The sequence below is a fragment of the Danio rerio genome, chromosome 7, assembly GCF_052040795.2.
Source record: "Danio rerio strain M-AB ecotype USA chromosome 7, GRCz13ab, whole genome shotgun sequence".
NCBI classification, from domain to species: Eukaryota; Metazoa; Chordata; class Actinopteri; order Cypriniformes; family Danionidae; genus Danio; species Danio rerio.
In genome coordinates, this window is record NC_141027.1 from 53,127,301 (window position 1) to 53,152,956 (window position 25,656).

General features: G+C 36.6%; 1 protein-coding gene across 1 annotated transcript in view; it reads right to left on the reverse strand.

The window, feature by feature from the left end:
- cgnl1 (cingulin-like 1) overlaps positions 1-17,771 on the reverse strand; it is a 67,480-nt gene extending 49,709 nt beyond the window's left edge. Inside the window, exons 1-8 of the mRNA XM_087261870.1 lie at positions 17,639-17,771; positions 12,296-13,940; positions 12,020-12,114; positions 9,290-9,395; positions 8,281-8,382; positions 7,790-7,938; positions 4,821-4,962; positions 3,089-3,301 (exon numbers count right to left, since the gene is read on the reverse strand). Coding sequence (XP_087117996.1) covers positions 3,089-3,301; positions 4,821-4,962; positions 7,790-7,938; positions 8,281-8,382; positions 9,290-9,395; positions 12,020-12,114; positions 12,296-13,894 — 2,406 coding nt within the window. The 5' untranslated portion in view covers positions 13,895-13,940; positions 17,639-17,771. The remainder of the gene's footprint in view (positions 1-3,088; positions 3,302-4,820; positions 4,963-7,789; positions 7,939-8,280; positions 8,383-9,289; positions 9,396-12,019; positions 12,115-12,295; positions 13,941-17,638) is intronic.
- Positions 17,772-25,656: the final 7,885 nt, after the last annotated feature.

Consider the following 25,656-nt stretch of genomic DNA (forward strand, 5'->3'; position numbering starts at 1 on the left):
AAATTTGTCATTATTGGTGAAAACAGTTTAATATTGGCTTCTCTGAAACTGAATATTTTACTGTATTTTTATTTAGGCTAGATTATTATTTTATTTAACAAACCCAACACAATCTCACAGCAATTCGTGTTTTGGCGCATATAGTGGACTTGTTTTGAAGCGCATCACCTCAGATGTTATCTGTTGTTTTTTTTATAGATAACTTACCAACAAAAATACGCTAAAATTAAGATTCAAATTTTATCAAACAAAATTTGTTTCAAAAATATACAAATTATATTTTTGTTTGTGCCCCTTAACTACTCAACTACACGAGTAAATAATTTGTTTCACTCTGTGGAAAATAAGGATTTAATGAATGTTTCACTAATATTGTATGACAAACCTTAGTTATATATTAGCATTTTTTATAGGTAATTTTTTTAAGGATTATGTCTTGAGCATCTGATTTTTCCTTGCTGCTTCTGATGTGCTTTCATTTTCTCCATCTCACCAGTTCAGGGGAGTTTATGAGTATTTAATAAGCAACCCATGGCACGAAAATATACATTTAGATTTCAAAAAAACTATCTTAATATTTAATAGGAATCATACGGTTGATTCTATCCATGTTGTAAGGAATGCCCTTTAATATTGTATTTATTAGTTGTCAGCAAGTATGAATGTTTATTGAGATTATAATAAGAAAATTTAATTAAATTTGAAAAGAAATATTGTTATACAACACTTGTGACTGCTTTGGGAAAAAACGCTTGTCGTAGATGTCACAGGATGACTGATCATTAAGGAACGTGTAGTCTGTCACATTTGTTACCTACGACAAGTAAAAATTTATCCTCAAAAAAATTGCAGACATAGTGACTTTTATAAGCAACAATAAAAATCTTGTGATCTGACCAGGGCTGAAGACAAGGTTTGGTAGCCTATTTACCTGTACACAAAACTAATTTATCACACGTCTGCAAAGCAAAAAACAAAAAATGAATGCACCATCAACTGGACATCTTTGAATACTCATCCAGAAAAACAAACATGTTCAAGTATTTATCCAATATAGAGTAATGTCCATAAATTGCAATTGTTTTTTGTAAATGAACAAGCAAACAAGGAAATCTACTGGAACTCTGGAGAGAATCCATTTACAAGAATGTCTAACCGTTGAGAATCAGGAATCTCTTGCTGAGAGGGGGACACAGTGACCCCCACAACCTTTCTGCTTCCCCTCCTGCTATTGGTGCAAAGCAGTACCTTTATATTCAGCAGCATGAGACCATCCACATATGTAGCGCACAAAACTTGCATGGGGTGTAATGGGAAACACTGGATCAGCAGTCTAAACTCCAACTAAAAGTTTGGGGAATAATCAAACAAATCAAAGTATCTGTTTTTGTACAGACCTCCCCAATTGTGTCATCTGTCAGACCCCTTGTCTGCACAGTGACCCACATATTGGCCATGTGCAATTCCCTCATCTATTTGCATATGAAACAAACCCATCATTCATTTCCAAAGAAAGAGAGAGTGAGCAGCTAACCGCCCTATCAGAGCCTCATTAGATTAGTGACGGCCTGCCACTGCAATTAAGCAGCGCTAAACTCCATTCAGAGCTTCACCCTTCAGTGTTCCTCCACATGGGGCCTTCCTATCAACACCGACACCATAAAGAAGAGGCGCACGGTAACACTCGTTTAGCCCGATGGCTTGGTCGCATGCTGTAATGTCCAGAAAGCCAACATTCACTATCAGTCTCCAACAACAAAACCATCCTCCATTCTTCAGCAATCCAATCGTGCAGCTGTTCAGAAATAAACTAAATGCAATAGGGCTGCACCAGGTTTACTGTGGCACCTGACCAAGATTAAACACTTTGTTTACTCGTTTTAAATACGTCTAAACTGAGACAACAATGGCCTCCTTTGCACAGGAAGTTCCTTTGTTGAAAAAGGAAGTGAGCTAAGAAGCACGTTGAAGGAGCTCGCCTCACGTGTGGATGCATCTGTCCTCTGACCATCTCATTCACTTATTCTCTTCCTGTTTTTTCTATAACTCTTTCCATTTTTCAAACTGTTATCTTATGTGTCAGCTTTTGGGTTTTCCCCATATGAGAGTATTCAGCCACCCTCCACATGTCCCAAACCTGTTTAAGTTTCCTTTTCATTTAAACAGAAAGTATTTGGAATAATGTTGGAAACCAGTATGCTTTGACTTCAATAGTATTTTTTTACTATTATTATTTATTTTAAAAGAAACTCAAGGACATGATACCTCATGAGGGTGAGTAAAGGACGAGTACTTTTTCATAGACAGTATGTTCATAACCTAGATTGCCAAATCAATATTCATTCAATTACTTTCCTTCGGCTTAGTTCCCTATTTATCAGGTGTCGCCACAGCTGATGTGTATAGATGTTTGTTTGAATACATTTTATATTAATAATGGCAGGCTGAATGGTCAATGATAAATCATATGCAAAACTATGCGTGCCCAAGACGGTTTGCTGAGATCGCACATTTACGTCATAATGTGAAAACTATTTTTTTAAACAAAGTCTCAAAAACTCCTTCATGTCAGTCATACAGACAATAGTCAGCATAAGTTTGAAGCTTGGTATAGCATTGTATGTGTGTACTGAGCTGGTTCCAAAAGAATGGATCGGTTGGCTACCACAGCCACTCCAGATCCAGACTCAGAGAGTGACGGGATAAACAGCAGCTCATTAGCATTTAAAGAAATATGAATAAAATGACTTACTGTGGACGGAGGCGTTTTTGATTACGGGTGAAAAGGATGTTTAAGCTTAATTACGCTACCATACAGAAATTTGACCAAAATTAGTTATGGACTTGTCGTTAAGACCAAAACATATTATATCAACTTGTGTAAAATGGGCACACCTTTAAACATTACTTTTTTTTTTTACATGCTACATGACACTTTTTGTGGGGAAAGGAAATGATGGGATGATAATGAGGAAACAGGATCAGGAAATGTTTACTTAGTTACTAGTTGTTGTTAGTTTTTATCATCACAGAAACCACTGCTGTTGTGGTTTGTTATAGTTAATGTTAAACGCCAGAGATATATCACCTGTTTGGCATCCTCCGCCACCGACTGCAGTTTACGGATCTCCTTTTCGTATTGCTCCCTAAGTTTATCCACCTCCTGATCGTGAGTTGCCACCTCCTCTTTGAGAGCTCCTTTAAGGGCGGTCAACTCCCTCTCCCGCCTCCTCAGCAGCTCCTCCTGCTCCTCTCTGGTCAAAAGCAGGTCTTGGAGGTCTATTTTTAGCTGCATGAAGTCCTACAAAGAACAGCACATGTTTAGAGGTTCTTTCGTCTGAGGCCGAAGTCTTAATTGTGCTAACTATGCAAAGCAGACAGAGCCTACAGATTACTGCAGTGTAAAATTTGCATGGGAAAAATACAGGTTATGTGCCTCAAAAGAAGTTGCAATACTGTCCATAAGACTGGCATTAGTACAGATATATTTATAAAAAAAAATATTTTAGTCACCAAACATGTTTAGAAATTAAAAATAATACAACTGAAGTCAAGCAAAATAAAGCAAAAATCAAAATTATAACCTACAAAATTTCAACAAAATTTATAATTTTTTTGCTTTTTTTCCACTCTTTTTTAAATTTGTATTTAATATTTTTCTTTAACATATCATTTTGGTGGGCAGCACAGTGGCACAGTGGGTAGCATGATCACCTCACAGCAAGAAGGTCACTGGTTTGAGCCCTGGCTGGGTCAGTTGACGTTTCTGTGTTGAGTTTGCATGTTCTCCCAGTGTTCGCCTGGGTTTCTAAACACATGCGATACAGGTGAATTGGGTAAACTAAATTGTCCATGGTGTATGAGTGTGATTAAGTGTGTACAGGTGTTTCCCAGTGAGAGGTTGCAAGTGGAAGGGCATCCACTGCGTTAAAAATACACGCTGGATAAGTTGGTGGTTCGTTCTGCTGTGGCAACCCCAGACTAATAAAGGGACTAAGACGAAAAGAAAATAAATGAATGAATAAAAATTTGTCTGTACTAATTTTTGAACCATTATTGCAAGATATTTTGTTAGACAAGCTCCAGATTTAACTTCAGTCCTGATTAATCTAATGTACATGCATAAATATAACACATTTTTAATAATGTGTCAAAACAGGCAGACCTTAGTTGTATACATATGTTTTTTTCCACATAACTTAAACAAAACTCTTTAAAAGCTAAATGTTTGCAAAGCAGACTGTTATAACATTAGTTTTGAACAGTTTTGAGATGTATTGTTGGTGATTGTATGTGTTTTTGATCGTTTGGGTGGCTTCACATAAACAAAGGAAAATTAAGACCTGTTTAAATTTTTTTAAGACCTACAAGACAATATTTCAGTCAATTTAGGACTTTAAGGGCTAAAATTTTATTTTTAAAATTGTAGACTTGTTAAGACCCCGCTGACAACCTGTAATAGCAGTAACTGAATTGTCAGCATCATTAATCTAGTCTTTGTTGTTTCATAATCTTTCAGAAATCATTCTAATAGGTTGATTTGGTGCTCAACATTTTGTTATATTTAATGTTTACAATAATTGCACTGAAGTAGCACTTAGTTTTTTTTTGGAAACTACAGTTTGATACATTCTTAGATGAACATTTAAAATAACAGCACTGATATATAAATCCTTTGTAAAGAATGAATAAACTGTCACATTTGATCAACTGTAATGAATAAAATAAAAACTGTTTACTGGAAGTGTATCTAGAGTATGTAATGTAGTTTCTGACTGTTTTAATCATTTCAAAATGAGATGTTTTTCACTGTACATTACCTCCATCATGGCCTCTTTGTCTGTGCTGTCTGTTTGAGATTGTTTGGCTCTATCCAGCTCATCGTGCATCTCTGAAAGCTGATCCTGCAGGTCTCGGATCTCAGTCTGGTACTGCTCTTTCTCCATTTTCACCTGGTAGAGTCTGAAATACACAAACAAACACAAATACAGTCAGAATACCTGCATTCTGCAGAGAAACAATGCAGACATGTCTGGTAATCTGCTGAGCTCATGTCCATAAAACCCCTGCAAATTCAAACCATGATGTCACAAAGGATAGTTGACACCTTATTTTGACAACCGTAGATAAATCCCAGAAACTTGCATATCTGACGGTGGTGTACATTTTCCCAGAGTTTCACAGAGAAGGATTCACGTCAGCATTCACAAAGTTAACAATGATTACACAGATGGCTCAAAAGCAGATGCAAGGTCAGAGATTTAACCAAACGGCAACCTCCCGCTCTCCCTTGTGAAGCCAATACGGAAGTAACTGAAACTGCAATTCATCGCCTCACCTTTGGAGGCTGGCTCCAGGAACTCCAGATGTTCACTAACTGCAATGGTAAATTGGATAATTTTACAGCTGATAAAAACATGTTTACAGCCTGGTAAAAAAGATGGGTTTGGTGCATATAGCTAATATTATCCTTCATGACAACTATAAGGGGGTGAATTTCTTTACAATCCATCCGTTTCATTTTTATTCAGTGATATTAAGTCTATGGCTACTTGAGTGACAGCTAGGTCTCTCTGGTCGCCGTCTCGTCATCTCAGCTGATTCCATAAAATTAGCCGCTGAACTCGGCACATACATCAATTTTTTGTTTTGTTTTATGTGGCTTTACGCAGTCAATTGCCTTTTGTGATTGTTTCCTACAATTATCGAATAATATGGCATGATGTGTGCAGTTAACTGTGCTCACAAACCATTCACAGGGCCTCCATTTCCCACGTGAGTGAAATTATATATTTCTATACCATCTCTATAAATTTATTTGTTTTATTTAAGATCATTTATCATTTATATTTTTCTTAAGACCTGTAATGCACTCCAGAATCTGACAGATTGATTAGCTGTAAGCTCTAGAACAGTCTTCTGCAACACTGTCATACAGTGTTGTGCCTGTTTAATAAATTAACAGTAATAACGAGGAGTGTTAAAAAAAAGTTATATCCAAATACACATGCTGTGCCCAATATGATCTAAAACCTGACAGATGGACAAATCTGAGCTTGTTTTTAAGAAAAACAAATATAATATGCATATAATAAATAATACAGCTAATAATAATAACATTACACAAAAGCAAATTGTTATGATCAAACTGAAAAAGCACACCTCCTTTTTTAGACCAGAACAACTTTGACGCACATTTGAGCGCAAATGCATTTGCTATTTATTCTTCTGTTATTGAAAAACAATGTCTAATTCTAAGTCGCCTTTTAGCAAGAAGGTCACACTGGTTCAAGTCCTGGCTGGGCCAGTTGGCATTTCTGTGTGTAGTTTGCATGTTCTAACTGTGTTCGCATGGGTTTCCTCCTGGTGCTCTGATTTCCCAAACACATGCGCTATGGGTGAATTATGCAAGCTAAATGTCCGTAGAGTATGAGTGTGTGTAATGTGAGAGTGTATGGGTGTTTTCCAGTACTGGGTTGCAGCTAGAAGAGCATTCACTGCGTAAAACATATGCTGGAATAGTTGGAGGTTCATTCCGCTGTGGCGGCCCCTTCTAAATAAGAGACTAAGCTGAAGGAAATTTAATAAAAAGTGTTCAGGAAGCGTTTTTGAGTGTTCATGCTTGACAGAAACAAAAAAGCTGGCATGTCAAACTTTTAGGAAAAAAAACTGAACATGTATTTTTGTCTAAACAATGAATCGATTAAATCAATTAAAATCAATTACTAAAAGTGTTGGCAACAAATTTCATAATCGAATTGTCGTGTTGCGCAAAACAGAGATGTTTGATTATGAAAAAAATTTAGTTGTGAATGCACTCGGCCTCTCTTGTGCACTGATGCCAGCAGAGTTCCGTGACTCATCAACAGGACAGAGCAAACAAAACGAGGACTGTAAAGTCCCTGGTGCTGGTGTCGTGGAGCATCATGCAAAATTTCAAACTGAGCTTTGGTGCGTTGGCTGGCCTTGAGCCAGAAAAAGATGTGTCATATTATCACAATTATGCAGTGTTTTTAACCACCCAATGCTTATTTTATGTTTTAGACATGTAAATACATACATCTATTCAAATACAATTTGCCGATCTGTATTATTCATATCAGGTACACATATTGAAAGTAACAACAAAGTTCAATCTATCCTTCTTCCAGCTGGCTAGCCACTTGCATGCATTTTGGGAGTAACTTTTGAATTTATGTGCTAAATTCTGCTTTTATGAATGAGGCAAGTAAGAGCCCACAAGGAAACATGGCGATGCCCATCTCACGTTACGGATTACTATCAAGATCATTTATATGTCTTTTAAACAACAAAAACACTCACGAACACTTTTTTGTGAATTGGAATATCAGGTAGCTGATGACATGATGAGCTAGCGAGTGAATATTCTTATTATTAATTTCGTCTTGTTTCCAGTCCAAATATAAGTTTAATCAAGGCTAAACAAGAAAAATGGCATTTAAACCATTAAAAACAGGACAAAACTACTAAGTATTTTTTTTACTTTACTATTATTATTATTATTATAACAGCTCAGGGAGGCTTAAGGACAACATTTGTGTGCACGTTACCAAGATTTTAGATCTGTTTTTGAATAAAGGGTCAGAAATCATTGCTTTTCTTTTTTTAAAAATCCAATTCATCAATTCATCGAAAAAAATAATCAACAGACTAATTGATTATTAATATAATTGTTAGTTGCAGCTCTACTTCAATCATTACCGTTTTATTAACAAATTTGAAAATGATTTCATATAGTGTTCATATTCTGTGTGAATCAGTGTCTTACTCGTCCACTGTAGTGCGCAGGTCAGCCTCTGTTTTAATCAGCTTGTCCCTCAGTCTACTGCACTCAGCTTGACTCTGCTCCAGCTCTCTCCTCAAGTCTTTCACTCCAGCTCCCGCCTTCATCTGCATCTCACTCAGATCACTGCGCTTCTGCCGGCGGGACGTAATCAGAAACGACAGTGAGGACATGAATTGACAGTAACCTTACTAAACCTTTCAAATAATTGTCTGTCTGAGACACAGGGAGTCTTTTTTTGGATCTAAGGCCCAAGTAATTGGTTAATTTGATTATTGAACTTAAAGGGTGATAGGAGTGGGATTTTCGGTCAATGTGGAAGCTTGTAATCGACTGACTACACAGACAGAGCAGGGGTCCAAGGTACAGTTGACAAGTTAAAGCAGTACAGGTATTATTAGAGAGGGGGGAGAGAGGGAGGGAGAGAGGGAGAGAGAGAGAGAGAGAGAGAGAAAGAGAGAGAGTGAGAGAGATACCTTGCTCTCATTCTCAAGCTGTTTCTTAAGATCAGCCATTTCTTTTTCCAGTTCTGCTTTCTGCTCCTGAAGAGCTTTAGCCTGCGCTGAAAGGTCTGGAGACTGAAAAAGAGAAACATTTATATGCAACTGAGCTCTTTTCAGCACTGCATAATGGTGATAAATATTAACATTCAAGCAGAATATGAACAGCAGATATAATAACCTGTCAAAATCCGAAAAGTTTAAAAGGCAATCATTTATAATGCGTACTCACTGCATGCAGCTTTTCAAGATTGTGTACATGTAAAGGCAGCACTTTACAATAAGGCTGTATGAGCTAATGTTAGTAAATGCATTTACTAATATGAACAAACAAAAAACAATACATTTATTACAGTATTTGCTCATTTGCTCAAGTTAAAGAATGTCAACAAGTAGTCGTTTGGATTTTAATAATGCATTACTTAATAATTAACTATAATTAATAAATGCTCATACATAGTTAATGTTAGTAAATACAACAATTAATGAAATCTTATTTTAAAATGTGAACAAGGTAAAATATTAAAACTCTATACATTTAAAAATAATAATAAAGTCTCACTTTATTGTGATGGATGTTTGTTAAATTTAGATTACAACGCAACTAATTCTCTTTAGAGTATAAGTAGACTGTTAGGTTGGGGTTAGTGTTGGGGTTAGGGTTCGTGTAAGTTGACATGTACTTGCAAAGTTTCTTATAGTCAGTTAAACGTCTGTTAAAGGAGACAGTCTGCTAATACTAAAACGGACCATCAAAATAAATCATTACCAATAATAATTTAAAATAAAAGAAAACAAAGCAATGCTCTGGTGTTATTTTGGTTGCTTGTGTTTAAACACTGGCTCTGCCTATGCTGTTTGCAGAGTAAATAACCTCAGCCAGCCTTTATACTTTCTCCAAGAGATAGACTAAGTCTCTCTCATAAGAGGCTCACGGTCTTAGCTGTTTGTTGAACCCAATTACAATGCCACAACAACGACTCACTTTGTTGTCGCCTTGCACGTTCCCAGCAGCCCGTGACTTCAAGGTCTGGATTTTTTCAAACACCAGGTTGACCTTCCTCTTGGTTGTGTCGTCATTATCATTGCTCCTGCAAAACAAGGAAGCAAGTGCTCAGCATTTATTTAAATGCATTCAAAATGTGTGTGTTTGTGCGAGTGTGTGTGAATCCAGACTGGATCAGAATATAATCCCTGACATTTCTAAGAAAAAAAAAAAATCAGGCTGGCTCTCTGCCTGTGTGGAGAGTACGGAGTGCTCAAGCTTTGAAGTGTCACCTTATGACCTGCCCACCCTAATTGCTGCCGTCTTGTAACAAGTCACATGTTTGGAAATGTGTGTCTGAACATGGACGTGGGATGCCCACATGTTCCCAGGGCATTCAAGTGATGCATCAGGGAAAAGCCCAGAACATTGGGTTACAGGCATGCATATTCACAACGACAGAGGAGAAACCAAGAGACCAGCACCGCCTCTCTTTTAAACATACACACACCTCCCACAGGGCAGACTGTTATTAACGGTTTCATGACGCAAGTCACTGATGGACGTGTCAATCCAAAACACTGCTGAAGACGATAATGAACCTGATGCATCTATGGTACGCGCCGTTGAATGGTAATAAACCACTACCTCTGGACAATTTTTGTCTGCAGAGCTGATTAATAAAGCTTGCCATTGACCATCAGATATCGGATCCTAGATCTCACAGACACTGGCGTATAATCCGCTGGGCTCACCTCCCTCCACATGAGGAATGCAGAGAGGGCGGGACTTTTGACTTCAAGAATATGGAGTTGAGGGAGGGCAGGTTTCAGCTATTCAATAGAGCAGTCGGGCACCTACAGCATGTGTTTGAAGCTGTGCAGTGATCAAGCAGGATTAAACCAGGGCAGGAAACAACCCTGCTATGGGTGGAAATTTTGTTCTTGGAGCGAAACTGAATTGTTGGCAATGGGCTAAGATCATTTTTAATGTACCATGCTTCTTTTTCTATTTTTTTAAAAGGTTATCATGCCAAATATGACTCGCAGTTTGGATTGTTGTGAGAAGTTAAAAGAGTTTTAGAGGATTTTTTTAGGTGAGATAGAAATGTGGGAGTTGAGGTTTTACAGTACTGTACACAAATGAAAAAATGTAAGGGAGGTGAAATTCTTGAATTGTTACCAATATATGTCAGACTATGAGAAAACCACCTTAAATTCAAAGAAAAACCTTCTTTCTTAGAAAAAATTGAACTTTTGGGGTGGAAAACAACCCAAAACCACTAGAGTAAAAAAATGCCATTGATGTAACTTGTTAAGTAAGACATCAGTGTTCCAGATCAAAATAGGATCAAGGTTAGGCAATTTTGCTAAATATATTTAAATCTTCAAAATAAACAATTCATGATAAGTTGATGTCTATATTATAGGGTGTCAGGTGGCAAACAAGCAATTATTCTGCTTATTGAACATAAACATAATGAACATGGTTCCATATTCAGAACTGTGTATATTTACACTTATATTTATAAACACACTTAATTTTTTTCATTATAGCATTATAAAAAACTATTATAATAGTACAAACATTAAATATAATAATATAAATATCACTTAATGATATTGGTCTATATACACTGCCTGACAAAAGTCTTAATAACTTGACTTCTAGACGATCATATGATATCAGAAGTGGCTTTTATGAAAGCCAAAGGCCTCTATATTACACTTATTTTACAAAAATAAAATATGATCATGCCTTAATTTTTCAATATTTAATTAGGACAGTAAGGCCTGACTTTGCTTAGACAAAAGTCTTATCTCTTAACAGTAATGGAAAAAGAAATAACATTGTGTATGACTCCCATGAGCTTGGAGGACTGCACCCATACATCTCTGCAATGACTCAAATCACTTATTAATAAAGTCATCTGGAATGGCAAAGAAAGCGTTCTTGCAGGACTACCAGAGTTCATTAAGATTCCTTGGCTTCATCTTCAATGCCTCCTCCTTCATCTTACCCCAGACATGCTCAATAATGTTCATGTCTGGTTTCTGGGCCTTGAAGAACACCTTGACCTTCTTTGCTGTTAGGAACTTTGATGTGGAGGCTGAAGTATTAGAAGAAGCGCTATCCTGCTGAAGAATTTGCCCTCTCCTGTGGTTTGTAATGTAATGTGCAGCACACACATCTAGATATATCGGGCTGTTGATGTTGCCACTCTGCAGAACTCTTGCATAGCCCAATACTGAATGCAACCACAAACCAAGATTTTTCCTTCAAACTTGACTGATTTCTGTAAGAAGGTCTTCTGCAGTATTTGTAATGATTAGGGTGCAGTTCAACATATGATTCAACTAAAAAAATCTAGCTTTTCACACTTTTCCAAATGATCAACTAGAAGTTAAGTAATTATTTGTTGCTCTAACAACTGGGATTGACTACAAGACTTTTGTCAGGTAGTGTAAACATTATTATTGTAAAGCCCATGCATACATCTAATTCCCCAAATACTTATTTTAAAAACTTTGATATACTGCACCAGCACTAAGATATACAAGTGCAAGACTCATTATCAGCAGGTACTCATTTTTACATGGCATGGATTAAATCGGGGCAAAAAAACATTGTTCAGGACATCTCTGTTTAGTAATCGCTCTGAACAAAAGATCTGTTTGTTGATATTATGTTTTATAAACTCATACAAAGTGATATGGAAAGTGCACTCACCCATCTTTCAGGTAACTGAATAAAATCTGCTTGGCAGTCTCTTCATTTGTTTGCTGTGAAAGCTCTTGTTGACCTTTTAGAAGATCAGGTGTCACCTACAGACAGACAGAAAGACAGACAGAAAAAAGAAAGACAGACAGAAAAAAGAAAGAAAGAAAGAAAGAAAGAAAGAAAGAAAGAAAGAAAGAAAGATCAATGCATAAATATACATTTCTGGTTCCTCTGTAATAGTGTGTATATATTTGAAAAGCAAAGACAAAACTCATCTGTTCATACCTGAGCATCCACTTCAGTACTTGATGTTTTACCGTTGACAGAACGACGAGAAATCGATCCTGTTGTCACACTTGAAAAGCACTTTACACTCTGTGATGGTTTGGCCTTTTCATTCTTGTTCTCTACAGGTGCCACAGAAGGGCGATTTTCTGGATTCTTGTTCCCCAAAATAGCAGCTGAAGAGTTAGAAACTGTCCCCTGAGGTGAGCCTGGAGCACTTTTCACTTGTGTTGTGCTTCTTAGGCTAATCCTTGGACCAGTAGTGGAAGTTGGTGACACTGGGGAGCTCTTTACTCCACTGCCCTTCTGCAGGAGCAGTGATGGGCGAAGGAGATGCTCTGTAGACCTGCCTCTATTTCGGGAAACTTCATCCAAGTAGTCAGAGTCGCCCCCAAGACTGAATGGCAAGGCACTGTCGACACTACGGGAACGCTTGCGGTCTTCTGGATTTAGTCGATTCCTCCGCCCTGACCGTCCCCTGCGCTGCTGAGTCTCTTTGCTGTCAAACTTCTTTATAAGCTCATCCACACCTGGGATGGAACCAGTATCTATGTCCCGACCTGTGCCAGGCAGAAAAGGTATGTAGCGCCGATTCTCATGACGGTTGATACTCTCTGAATAAAGCTGCTCCAACTGGTCTTCCTTGGTTGGTGTGGTGGAGCCCACAGAGGAGTTTCTGGAGGAAGAAGTCTGTAGCACAGGGCCACTGGAGTCAAATCGGCGTAAGGGCAGCACATCCGGCTCACGACGGCTTCGTTCCAGACTGGAGTTGGCACTACTCACTGAGCTAGGAGGTCTAGACAAAGCCCTGGTCTGGTCACTGGGCTTGCTGGCTATTGTAGATGGCTGAGGAACTGGAAGGCGTTTTGAGGGCTGTGACTGAGTCTGGTAGGGCACTGGATTCTTGAAAGGTGCCTTGACCTGAGACTGTGGTTGAACCTGGGGTTTGACCTGAGGCTGGGTCTGAACTTGGTCTTTGGTCGGACCTCTTTGTGGACGGCTGTCGAACGGCAGTGTCTGGGGACGAACTTGAGGTTGGGCATGTCCCATGTTATCTGTTAAAAATAGTTCTGGAACTAGGCTGGAGGATCTGGCTTGGCTAGCAACTGGGGAATTGGTTGTGGGTTGGGGTGCCAGGTAGGGATTTTGAATTTCAACTTCAGGTAAACTTTGAAAGCTGTCAAGCGTATTGCTCTCAGGATCATATGGCTTGAGAAGTTCTGGATGCTTTTGGAAGTTCAAAAGACTGGATTGCTTCTTAGGATCTGAACTTCCATTGTGAGGACCTCCATAGACCTTCTGTGACAAAAAATCCATATATGGACCATCAGAAAGATCCTTTCTGGTCCCTTTGAAATCATATTCATCGTAATTAAATGGGCTTTCAGAATTAGCATATCCATTATTATTTTGAGGGACTGCATAAGGGTTTGGCCCTCTCTCCTGATTATTGAGGACCACATAGGGGTGTCCATCTATGCCTTGAACCCTGATACTAAGGCCATAGGTTCCATTGCTTTGGCCCCTTGAACGGGAAGGCTGTGCATAGGCTTGTGATATTCCAGTGTTTGGCATGCCACCAACTCTGTACGACTCCATCAGGAACACTGAAACAACCAAATCCCTCTGTCTGGATAAGGCTCACCTAAGCAAACAAAGCCATAATCTCATTATTACACAAGCAGTTTACAGCATCTTTGCATTTCTAAAATGCCATAATAATACTGTCAGGCAATTTTATTACATACACCACACAGTTTGTTACATTTTTCAGACCTGAATAGTCATTTTGCTAAATTTGTGTGGCCAGGCTTTTTAGACCTCCAGCTAAATGCAAAGTAAACACACAAGTAATGTTTGGAAAAATCTAGGATCTTTTTTTAAACTGACACATTGCTAAGGCTTTGAATGTTATACTAAAGCAAACATAGACTTGGCACATGCCACAATCTTTGTTGTTATTTCAGTGAAATTATTTAATGATGACTTGGAGTTTCTGACACCTTTATAAAGACTGCAATTACCACTTACTTAATAAGAGCATGGCAGGCAAAAAGTTAAGTAACTGCAGTTTCAGCCTGGTCCCAGACTTTATAATCTCAAACGCATTATCACTGCTGACTAAAGCTAACAGTGTGGGTTATATCCAAACAAAAACAAACACTTGGAAAAAAGGCAATGATGTCACTGTGCAGTATGAGGGCTGTGTTAAAAAGATAAGCAGAGAGAAAAAAAGAGAAGATGACAGATTTTACATTTATTGCATACATGGTTTACACTAATAATTTTTCATAATTTATATGAGCAAAATATTACAAGCTATTACATGGATGCAAACAGAAACATGATTAACAGCATCATAAGATCTTAATCCCTCTGATCTCATCAGTCTAGAAAGTACAATGTTTTACATTTTGCTTTTTATTTAGAGGTTTTATTTTTATGTTGCACCTGTAATTATTCGTTATTTGTCTTAATCAAACATTTGCCCTGAAGTTCTAACCAAAGTGTGAAATATGATCACAGAGTATGAATGAGTACATTTCTGAGTACATACTTTAAATGTAATAAAAGAAATAGTCTCTTACATGTGGTATCTTATATATATATATATATATATATATATATATATATATATATATATATATATATAGGGCTGCACGATTAATCAAAAAAAGATTGAGATCTCAGTTCGACACCTTGCTAGATCGTAATCCAGCGTCTCTAAGTTGAGGAGAAAAGCATAAAGGCAGTTGCACAAGTCTTCACATTGTTTAATATACATTGCTCAGTAATGTGGACACCTCCAAATGGTGTTGATAGAGTCACATACTGCATTTATAAGGTATAATTCAACCAAAAATATAATTTCTGTCTTACTGTAATGATGTACTCAAGTCACAATATTTAAATGATCACAAGCATTTGATTTGTTTTTTTTTATTTCAAAGTATGAAAAGTTATTGAAGTTATTAAAGTTAATATTAAATAAAAGTTATTTTATTTTAAAATGGTTAAGTATCAGTGTCAGTAGAGAAAAACTTATCTTGCCTCTATAATGTTTAATATAATCCAAGAGGGAATCTGATAACAAAGTGTCTCATTTTACCAATAAAAAATGGTCTAATAATGCTGTCAATGACAGATACTGGATGTCATAATAATGCATATGTTAAAAAAATTCAACTTTAGAATTATGAATAGTTGTATACTGAAATCCTCACTTTACTGTGCATTAACAGCCAGGTCTAGCTTAAAGTCTATTAAGGTCAACTACTCCAAGCTTTTACAAAATGCAGCATTTTAACCAACAGTATACCAACAAATAGGCCTACTGTTATTGTTTATCTTACCACATGTTTGAGAATTGACAATAATAAGAGCCTACTCATATTAAGTTTTATTTTACATTTACAGAATTGTGAGAAAATCGTGATCTTTATGTTTAGCAAAAAAAAATGTCATTCTTATTTTAGAAAGAACCTGTGGAATTTGCAGAAATGGTACTATATAGTTATATATCATTATGAGGACATTTTTTTCATATCGCCTAGCCCTAAAGTAAACAAAGTGCAGCGTCAAACTGTTTCATGCAATTTGGTTTTCAAGTACACCTTATTCAAATTCAACTGCAAACCCAAAAATCACCCAACTGCAGTCATTTACTTGTTTGTCAGTGTCATCACGTCTTAATTCGTTCCAAAGAATTTTAACGACATACGCAATGAGCAACAGCATTGTGTCTCCAGAATAGCAAAACACAATGCTGAAAAAATATCACCCCACTACAGGCTTCACGCCATGCAACAGGCTATTATCAGCTTCCTCTGGATCCCACTGATAACATCCTTACACCTCAAACCAACAAAAGATTGCATGAGTCATATTGATGTCTTTTGTTGCAATGCCAAATGGCATGATCGTGGTATGCAATGTATTACTGTGCATGCAACCTGTGAGATCCTCAAGGGCTTAACAATAAGGAAAACAAAGAGGAATCGGTTCGTTTTCAATGGGCAAGTAAAGAATCTCCTCAATGAAGAATGAAGGTGACACTAAGGAAAGCATACGATTGGAAGACTGGACTTAAGGCCAAATAGAACAAAAACACAAAATGAACACCCTAATAAAGCAAGAATCTAAAGGAAAAATCTTTCTCATTGGATCTCAAGAGAGCAAAAAGAAAACTCAAACTTTCCAGCCCCACAAAGGGGGATGAGAAAGAACAATACAAGCAAGTTAAAAAGCGGCAAGCCCCTTTATCCACAAGGAACAGAGCTTTGGTGCAGAAAAAGGGATATGACACAATAGCCTTATTCAGTCCCTGTATCACATGTACTATGTGCAGAGGGACTCAATGGTGTTAATGTAGCTCCCTTCCTCTCATTGTGCCAACTGGAAACATGTAGCTCTGACGGGGAAGTAAACACGGGCTGTGCAAACTCTTGCAGCATGGCCTCCACCTGCATTCTTACTTTTCCAAGGAGTTTCCTGGTACAATTGTAGTACTCTGACAACCTACATGTAAACTCTATAACTAATCCAGACTAAAAACTAGGTTAGAACTCCAATAAAATAATAATAATAATTAAACGAAGAAAAAACAGAAAGGTTTACTGATAATTATTCTCAAGATGACACAGTAAACACTATAACTGTAAGTAGGGATAACATGAGTAACCACAGTGAACTTTACTCTTTTTCAACAGAATTAAGTCATATTATGGTTTTCTGCACAGTATGGTAAATCTGATCATACTGCATGATTTAGTTTGGGAATCATACATTCAATTGAACTAAAATTTTCATTTTATTTTTTTATGCAAAATAACTGATGTTTACCCTTACATATATATTTTTTAGCTAGCAAAATTGTAGTAATTATATTTTTGGTATACGTACTTAAACTTGTATATCTCTACTACTATTGTAAAACTATAGATTGTGTTGCAAAACCATGGTAAGAGTTACCATTATGAACCATAGTGGCCACAAATTTACTATGATTTTGCAGTACCATAGTTTTACCATGGTAATTTTAGTAAAACTTTGGTTAAACAAATGTAAGTCAATACGCCAAAAACAAGCATGGTTACAACACAAAAAACAAGGCTAAATTTCACACAAACACTGACTGTACCTAAAGATGCGTCAGGCTCTACAAGAGCAGTTTTAATACCCTGCATTTACCATACTGTACATGGAAATACTCGAGTGTGTACTCATTAAAGTTTTGGTAACTTTCTCAGTGTTTTTTAAACTTCAGCGCACAGAACTTACTACCAAACTGCTCCAAGACTAGCGGAGATTCCCACTTTTCGGAAATAAAAACGCAGCTCTTACCGCTGTTTGTCGTTTATCCTCCAATATGCGTTTGTTTGTTGGTCAAGCTCTGTAAACAGCTGTGACACTAAGCGAAAGCTCCATCTCCTCTCACTTGCTCAAAGTCACTTGTTGCACGTCTTGTTTTCAGACTAGTTTTGCTTCAAGCACACGGGCTGTTGAGAAGCGTCAAGCCCCGCCCACACCCAATATTCGCCCCGCCCACCCGCTCAGCCTGATTCGCGATCAGCTGATCCGCTCTACATGACGGCCGATCAGAGCTGATTTCGCATTTCACCTGATCTCAAGACACAAAGCGCAGAAACTGGGTGTAGGCCCTACAAGCCCTTGTGCTTCGGGTATCGGTGAAATCAAGGGTTTTCATGTGACAGGAGATTTCATGTGATTTGAATGAATTTTTCTTAGTGTTGTCCAGACTGGAAAAACATGTATCTTTGCTTGGTTGTTTGTTTTGGTTGTTTTGTTTTCCAGGGTTAAGCATTAGCTAAGTCTAACAAGTGTTTAGAATGCAAACTAAATCTATCGAAACAGATAGAAACAGATTTTCTTTGTAAAATGTGAAGCCGTGCACTGCTGTACATTTCTTTACTCTGGTAAACTGTCTTACCTGGCTAAACTGCCACATCAAAATAAAAATACGATTAAAATAAAATTTCAAAGTTTCAGTTTACTTTTTAGATATATATAAAAAGAATTGTTAGCTTTAATATACCTCAATATTGTCAGTACATGTAAGACATATAGGCAACAAGTTCACTATTGGAACAGTTGAACAGCATTATACAGGCTAAAATGATGCTGAGAGCTCTTTAGACTGACAGCGCCATCTAGTGAGAAAACAACCGCCGACAGAATATTTGCATAATGCAAATTACTCACTGACTCTCACAGAAATGTGAACACAAATTTAACACACTGTGTCTTTAATCTTTATTCAGTATATATATATATATATATATATGTACAATACAAAAGAAAAAAGTGAATTTTCAACAAATGTTGTAGCTACTTGCAATAAATAAACAACTAATATGAAAAGCCTGCTGTCTGAATGTGTGCAGCTTCAGCAGAGGTATGATCAATGCATAATTGCCCTTCCACTGTAAAGCTGGCAAATTATCTGTTGATGACAGTTTAAGAAGCTGTGAGTTTTTCCTTTAGTGAGTGAAAACAGTTAACCTCAGTTTCATCCTACTTAACATGAGAAAAAAAGTATGGGTCACTTTGAGGAGCATTGCAGCTATAGTGAAAACTACAGGACAATCGCTAAAGCAACTGTGTTTGCTTTTTATATGTGAATACATTTTACAGTTTTCACAGTGGCTTTGGTGCATTTCTCACAACACTATTTACATTTGCACAACAGTTAATGCATTTCTCAAAACAAGTAGTCATTTGTGCGCATCATATATAGCAAATCATTTGTAGCACTTTCTCATTCCTTCCAACAAATTTCAAATGCTTTGGACATGCATCAATTGCTTTCACACAACTCTCTGCTGTTGTATAACATTATCATCTGCTTATGTCATGTCAGTCAAAATGAACTAAACTTGTGAATGCTGAATAGTCATTCCATATAAAACTAATAGTCCTCATTTCACGACTTGAGTCATTATAGACACAAATGTTGAACTAGTTGTCAAATGTAAATTTTACAAAAATGTTTAAATCTATTTTTTTTCCTTAAAATGTCTTTTAAAATGAACAAGTTCATAAATGATTTACAAATCTGTCTATGTTGTAGGTTCGGTTCCAATATGTGCTGCAATATTGTTTACAGTTGTGCACAGCTCTACCCAAAGGAAGTTTATGTTTGTTGTAAATAGGGGTGTGTTTATTTTTTTGCACAATGTTGTGAATAAATTAGAATTGCAAAGAGCAAATGCAGCAAAAATGTGAAACACATATTCAGTGTCTTGTACTCAGTTACCTCACTAAATGCAGTGATGTCTAACTTTGCTGTAGTTTTCAAATGGCTGTGTAAATAGTATATAGTGCTCTTGAGCATTTTCAGGAAGTGTTACTAAAATCTGACTTTTTTTGCACTGGAAAAAGTAAACTGTCATAATGAAAACATGACAAAGCCATTTGACTATCTTGTTCATAATCAATGGTGTCAGGACTTTTCATCTTGATGACACTGACACTTTCATTGACATCAATACTTGCTTTTGAGGAATGAACTATCCATTTTGAGCAAGTGACACGCTTTTGCAGGTTATCAACTAGGTTTGGCAGTTTGTTCTAAGAAATGCATCAACTGTTGTGCAAATGTAAATAGTATTGTGAGAAATGCACCAAAGCCACTGAGAAAAACTGTAATAAATTACTTTATTTTAATTTTAATAAAAAAATTGAAAGAAAGAAAGAACATTTAATCAATGTAATTAAATTGATTGGTTAATGTAATTAGCACAGTCTGTTTGTATGTTTATAATGCTCAGCATAATTGAGTACAGCCTATTTTGAAAATGAATATTTTAATCCATTTCTCAGTGAATATGTGTGATGTACTTGGATGCATTTAAACCAGACAGATTTATTAAACAGATATGTTTATTAAAATAATATTTTAGTCACCAAGTATATTTAAAATATAAAAGATAATACAATTAAATTCAAGCAAATATTGCAAAATAAATTAAAACCTACCAAATTCCAACAAATTTTGTCAATTTGTTTTAGCTTTTCTTGTTTTTTTCCTCTTTTTTTTTTAAATGTTTATATTTAATATTGTTTTTATAACATATAAATTTGGCAGTACTAGTTTTTTGGATCGTTATCGTAAGCTAATTTGTTAGAGATTCAGATTTGGCTTCAGTACTGACTAATCTAATGCATGCACAAATATTGAATAGCTTCCTATTAAAAATATGAATTTACAAGAGAGATTTGTGAAAGGGGGTGGAAGGCAGCGAGCACGATGACACAGTGGGTAGCACGATCACCTCATAGCAAAAGGGTCGCTGGTTCGAGCCTTGGCTGGGTCAATTGGTATTTCTGTGGGAAGCTAGCATGTTCTCCCTGTGTTGGCGTGGGTTTCCTCCAAATGCTCCAGTTTCCTGGATTCCAAAGACATGTGGTATGAGAAAAATTGGGTAGGCTAAATTGTCCGTAATGTATGTGTATGAAAGGGAGTGTATGGGTGTTTCCCAGTGATGGGTTGCAGCTGGAAGGGCATCCGCTGCATAAAACATATGCTGGATAAGTTGGCGGTTCATTCTGCTGTGGCGACCCCAGATTAATAAAGGGACTAAGCCAAAAAAAAAAAGAATTAATAAAAACATGCTGAACACTCTACACTGTTAACATTTTTTTTGTAAATTATACAGTATTTAACTGTATTATGAACTGTATTTTATCGTAAAGCATTTATGCACTGTCAGTGTATTTTTAAGTTACATTGTGAAAATACTGAAATTTTGCTGTAAATGTAAATGTGATTTATAGCACAGTACTGGTGAACTGCTGCCAGTAAGTTACTGTAGATTCTACAAGAAAGTTTTGGAAATGTGTTGAAAAAAGTATTTTGGAATATATATATATATATATATATATATATATATATATATATATATATATATATATATATATATATATATATATATATATATATATATATATATATATATATATATATATATATTTATTTATTTATTTATTTATTTATTTATAATTGTATTATTATTATTTATTTATTTTTTCACAGTTGATCTAATAATTTTGCCCTCCTAATGTAGAAAGGGCCCTTTAATGTAAGAGGGCCCTCGGCAAAACTTTGTTGAGCCAAAATTACTCTTTTGTATAGGTGCTCTATATTTGATAAAATAGTTAATATGCAGATGTGTTCAGGATGTGCAGCAGGGAGCGCTGTCTGTCCCCGTTTGAGGAGCCGCAGGTCCTGATGTGAACACAGATCGAGTGACTACAAGTTAACACGTTAGGAAGATGATGTTATACTGACTTTTAAACACAAAAATAATTTAGATTGGCCCGATTATTTTATTCACTTTTAAAGCAGTTATGCAGCTCTCAGCTTATGAAAAAAAAAAAAAATTTAATTGCGTATTTAAACACAAAAACGTGCATCATATAAACGGCACTAGTGTGTGTGTGTGTGTGGTGTGTGTGTGTGTGTGTGTGTGTTTGTACAGATAAGGAATTATTGCATTCGCAGAATTTATATTATTTTATATAATTTTTATTTTTATTTTATTTTCACAGCCACTGCCTGGTTTTCTATCTTGTAGGTTTGATCTGTAAATTATGTAGGCTACTTTTTCATTGAACACTTAAGATATTTTGAAGAAAGATGAAAATCTGAAGCCATAAACTTCCATCGTATTTGTTTTTCTTATGGATGTCAACGGTTGCGGGTCTTCAGTTTTTTTTTTAATTTCCTCTTATGTGTTTAACAAAAGAAAGAAACTTACAGAGGTTTATAACCGGGTAAGGATGAGAAAATATTTATTTTTGGGTGATCTATTCCTTTAATAAATAACAAATTACATCAAATATTAGCAAAAATATAGAAGCAGAAAATAGATGTAATGACGAACAAGTTAGTGAAATCTCTTTAACTATCCTTTATGATGTTTTAATCATTATGCATGTGTTGTAGTGTGGGTTTTCCAATCTGCAGGTATTAAGGCGAGAATAAAAAAAACCCTAACACAAAGAATTTTCAGCATAAAAGAGCTATTCATGATAACATGGTTCTAAAGAAAGCAAACTCAAGACTCTTTTTGGACTGTTAATTTTTTGTAATAACACATTTTTATAATTGTACTATAAGGGACTGCTCTATAATGTATTGTGATTGACCAATGAACTTTCTAAGGTAGGTGTGCAATTATTTTTAGATAGACACAGCTAGAGTTGTTCCAGCCAGGCAGGTTTTGACCACATTACAGTTACATATCACTACACTGAATGATTTCATTTACACTATTTCACAGCCACAGCAGTCAAAAGAGGCTTTGGATGAGAAGTGTAAGAAAATAATGGAGCAGTTTGAGGACAAAAAAAAAAAAATTGACAGATCTTAAAAAACAATATCCAAACATTGTGTTTAGGTGTGGTAACCTAATTAACTCTGATTCGCTCAATTATCGCACTGTAAGACCCAACAGGCAACTTGAAATGAAATGAGTGTAGTTAACTCAAAACTGACTGAAAGTTAACTCTACTCATTTGAAAAGAGTTTTGAACTCAGTGTTGAAGGTAATGAGTTAATTAAATACCTCATTACTTCAACTTAAATGGAGTAAGTTCACAGTACTCATATTAACTCAAATGGTTTGTAGCAATTCGTTTTCTTAAAAAGTGAGTTGAGTTGCCTTAACTTATTGGGTTTAACAGCACTCAGTTGATTCGATTTCTCTTCATTTATTGGGTTTTACTGTGCTCAAATTGCTTCTTTTACTCAAATGGATTAAGTTCACAGTACTCATTAGGATTCGATTTTGAACTTAAATAAGTGACGTGGCCACATTCGTAACTCTAATGATTATTGAAATACAGTACACAGGATACACAGTGTGTAGCTAAGGAAGTTGCTGGCCTATTTATGGATCCAGCTAAATTTGAAATGTATTTAAGTGAAGTTTATTCATAAACTAATTTCGAGAGGATCACGTGATTGATTGAATTGATTGTTTTGCATTAGCATGCATGATCCACCGATCAGGCCATTCCTAACCCACTATAAAGAGCCAGGGTTTTTCACTACAGTCATCTTCGATTAGAAGAATCCCCCCTTCCACCCCTACCTCTTCACCTTCCCCTCCATAGGGCGGCACGGTGGCCCAGTGATTAGCACTGTTGCCTCACAGCAAGAACGTCACTGGTTCTATCTTTTTACAGGCCAGTGGTCGTTTCTGTGCGTAGTTTGCATGTTCTTTCCGTGCTCACGTGGGTTTTCCCCGGGTCCTCCGGTTTCCTCCCACATTCCAAAAACATGCACAACAAGTGAATTGATCAATCTAAATTTTGCACTACAGTCAATCTCTCATCCTGCAGCATATCTCTTCACAGCATTTAATTTTTAGTCATCAGTTCTTATCAAGGGGGAGTTGTCGAGATCTACCTGAGCTCAAGGCTCCCCTCTCGCCCTGCAAACGGGAGGGAGCCCGGGGCTCAAGGACCTTTTGAGCTCAGGGCTCTCTCCTGGGACGGCATGCCAAACTTGTTTATATTCAATCATCAGCTAAGTGTAAACTCTTGAAGCAACTAAAAGTATTTAATTAAAAAAGGTTTGTATTCCAGTGAAGCGAATGTCAATATGCAAAAATGCTGAATGTTTTTTTTAATCTTCTGGATAAAACTGAGAAGCCTAAAATCCTGAGTCACATTAAAAGCATGTGGATTTTAACAAGTCGTACTATGCTTTTTCATTTTCATTATTTCCTAATTTTGCAGTTTGAACATGAAAAACATCTGCAAATTTACAAAGCACAAAGTCTAGCGGGAGTTATTGTTGATATCAGCAGCACTGTTTCTGAACTCCCTCAAATGCCTACATTGTAATCTTTATGCTTTTATTCTGGAATGTACACTCCACAATATACCCTACTCATTATTCACTCCTGATGGGATGAGGACTGGTTGTGTTGCGTAAGTACTGTATATCTTCATGTCCAAGAGATACTGTTTCACAGATCTAATACAATGATACTCATGTGACTTCTTGCCCAACAGTTTGCACTCCCAGACACAATAGCATAATCAGAATATGCATATTTATTTGTGTGCTTCTGACATTACCTTTAAGCTTTTGATTGCTCACTAGAAGGACAAAAGGACATTTTTACACAAGTATGTTGATTTTTTTCCGAAAAATGGATTAAAACTTTTATACTTGTTGATTCAAGTCACTTTACAAGACAATATTTCTGACTAAAGACTAAAATTTGTAACACGCAGCTACATTAAACTCGCATCTAATTTGGTCAGAGAGCAGCAGTCCAGGATTTCATTGATCTCAGGCCAATTCTTTTGTTGCCAATCCAAGATTGTTATTGGACCAGTCAGCAATATCTCTTAGCAAGTCATAACTTTTTAATTTAGTGGCCAATTTGAATGAATTTGTACGCTCACATTCATTCAATTAAGTACTATTTGCTCATCCCGCTATTATGGTTGGGTTTAGGGGTGAGATTTGGTGCCACGCTTCTTCTTAAAAATCATAAATTTTGACTGATCATCTTACAAATTAGCCACAAATCTGACAAAACAGTTAGTTTCCTCATGACATCAGACTGGATCAGTAAATTTGTCCTAAATAAAGAAAATGCACCAGGTAAAAAAAGGTGTAGCATCCTAATATTCACATAATTTGCCATAAGTCGGTTTTCTGAGTGAAGAGTTTGTGTCTGATTGACTGTTCAGAAAACCTTTTGCATGGACTTTAACCCAAAGCCGATTTAATAGTAAGTACCTTGTTTCGACGGACAAAGCTTTAAAACATTCCCACTTAGCAAAATTTCTCTGGCCCAGCTCTGGCCCACACAATCAGGTTTTGCTTGGCCCACATGCCGCAGTGAATTACGGTACATGACTGGACCAAATCTGGCTTCCAGACAAGGGCCAAACACAGACCATATCTGGGCCAAGTCTCAGCCAAGTTAATAACTCATAACAGGTTGGTGTGTCACGATTGCAATGATATTGATAAACCCATGGAGTGATGCGCTTTAGGCACACTATGGGCACGCTTTTTCTCAAAGTGACCTGATTGGTAGAATTTTTTTTCTTTACTCAAAAATGATTTTAGTGTATTTTAAATGTGGGTCAAGACTGGCCAAACTAACATGGCCCACTTATCAAATTTTTAAATTTGGGCCAAATACTACGTTTTTCATCTGGCCCAAATCTTGTGTGCCGCCTTAAAAACGGTGCCACCTCTGCCAAACCCGGGCCATGTTTGGCCCACATGCTGTATGCCAGTGCCGGATGAATGCCTGCTGTGCCAGCTTTTTGCCAAATCTGGGCCAGAATTCTTTGCTACTAGGGTT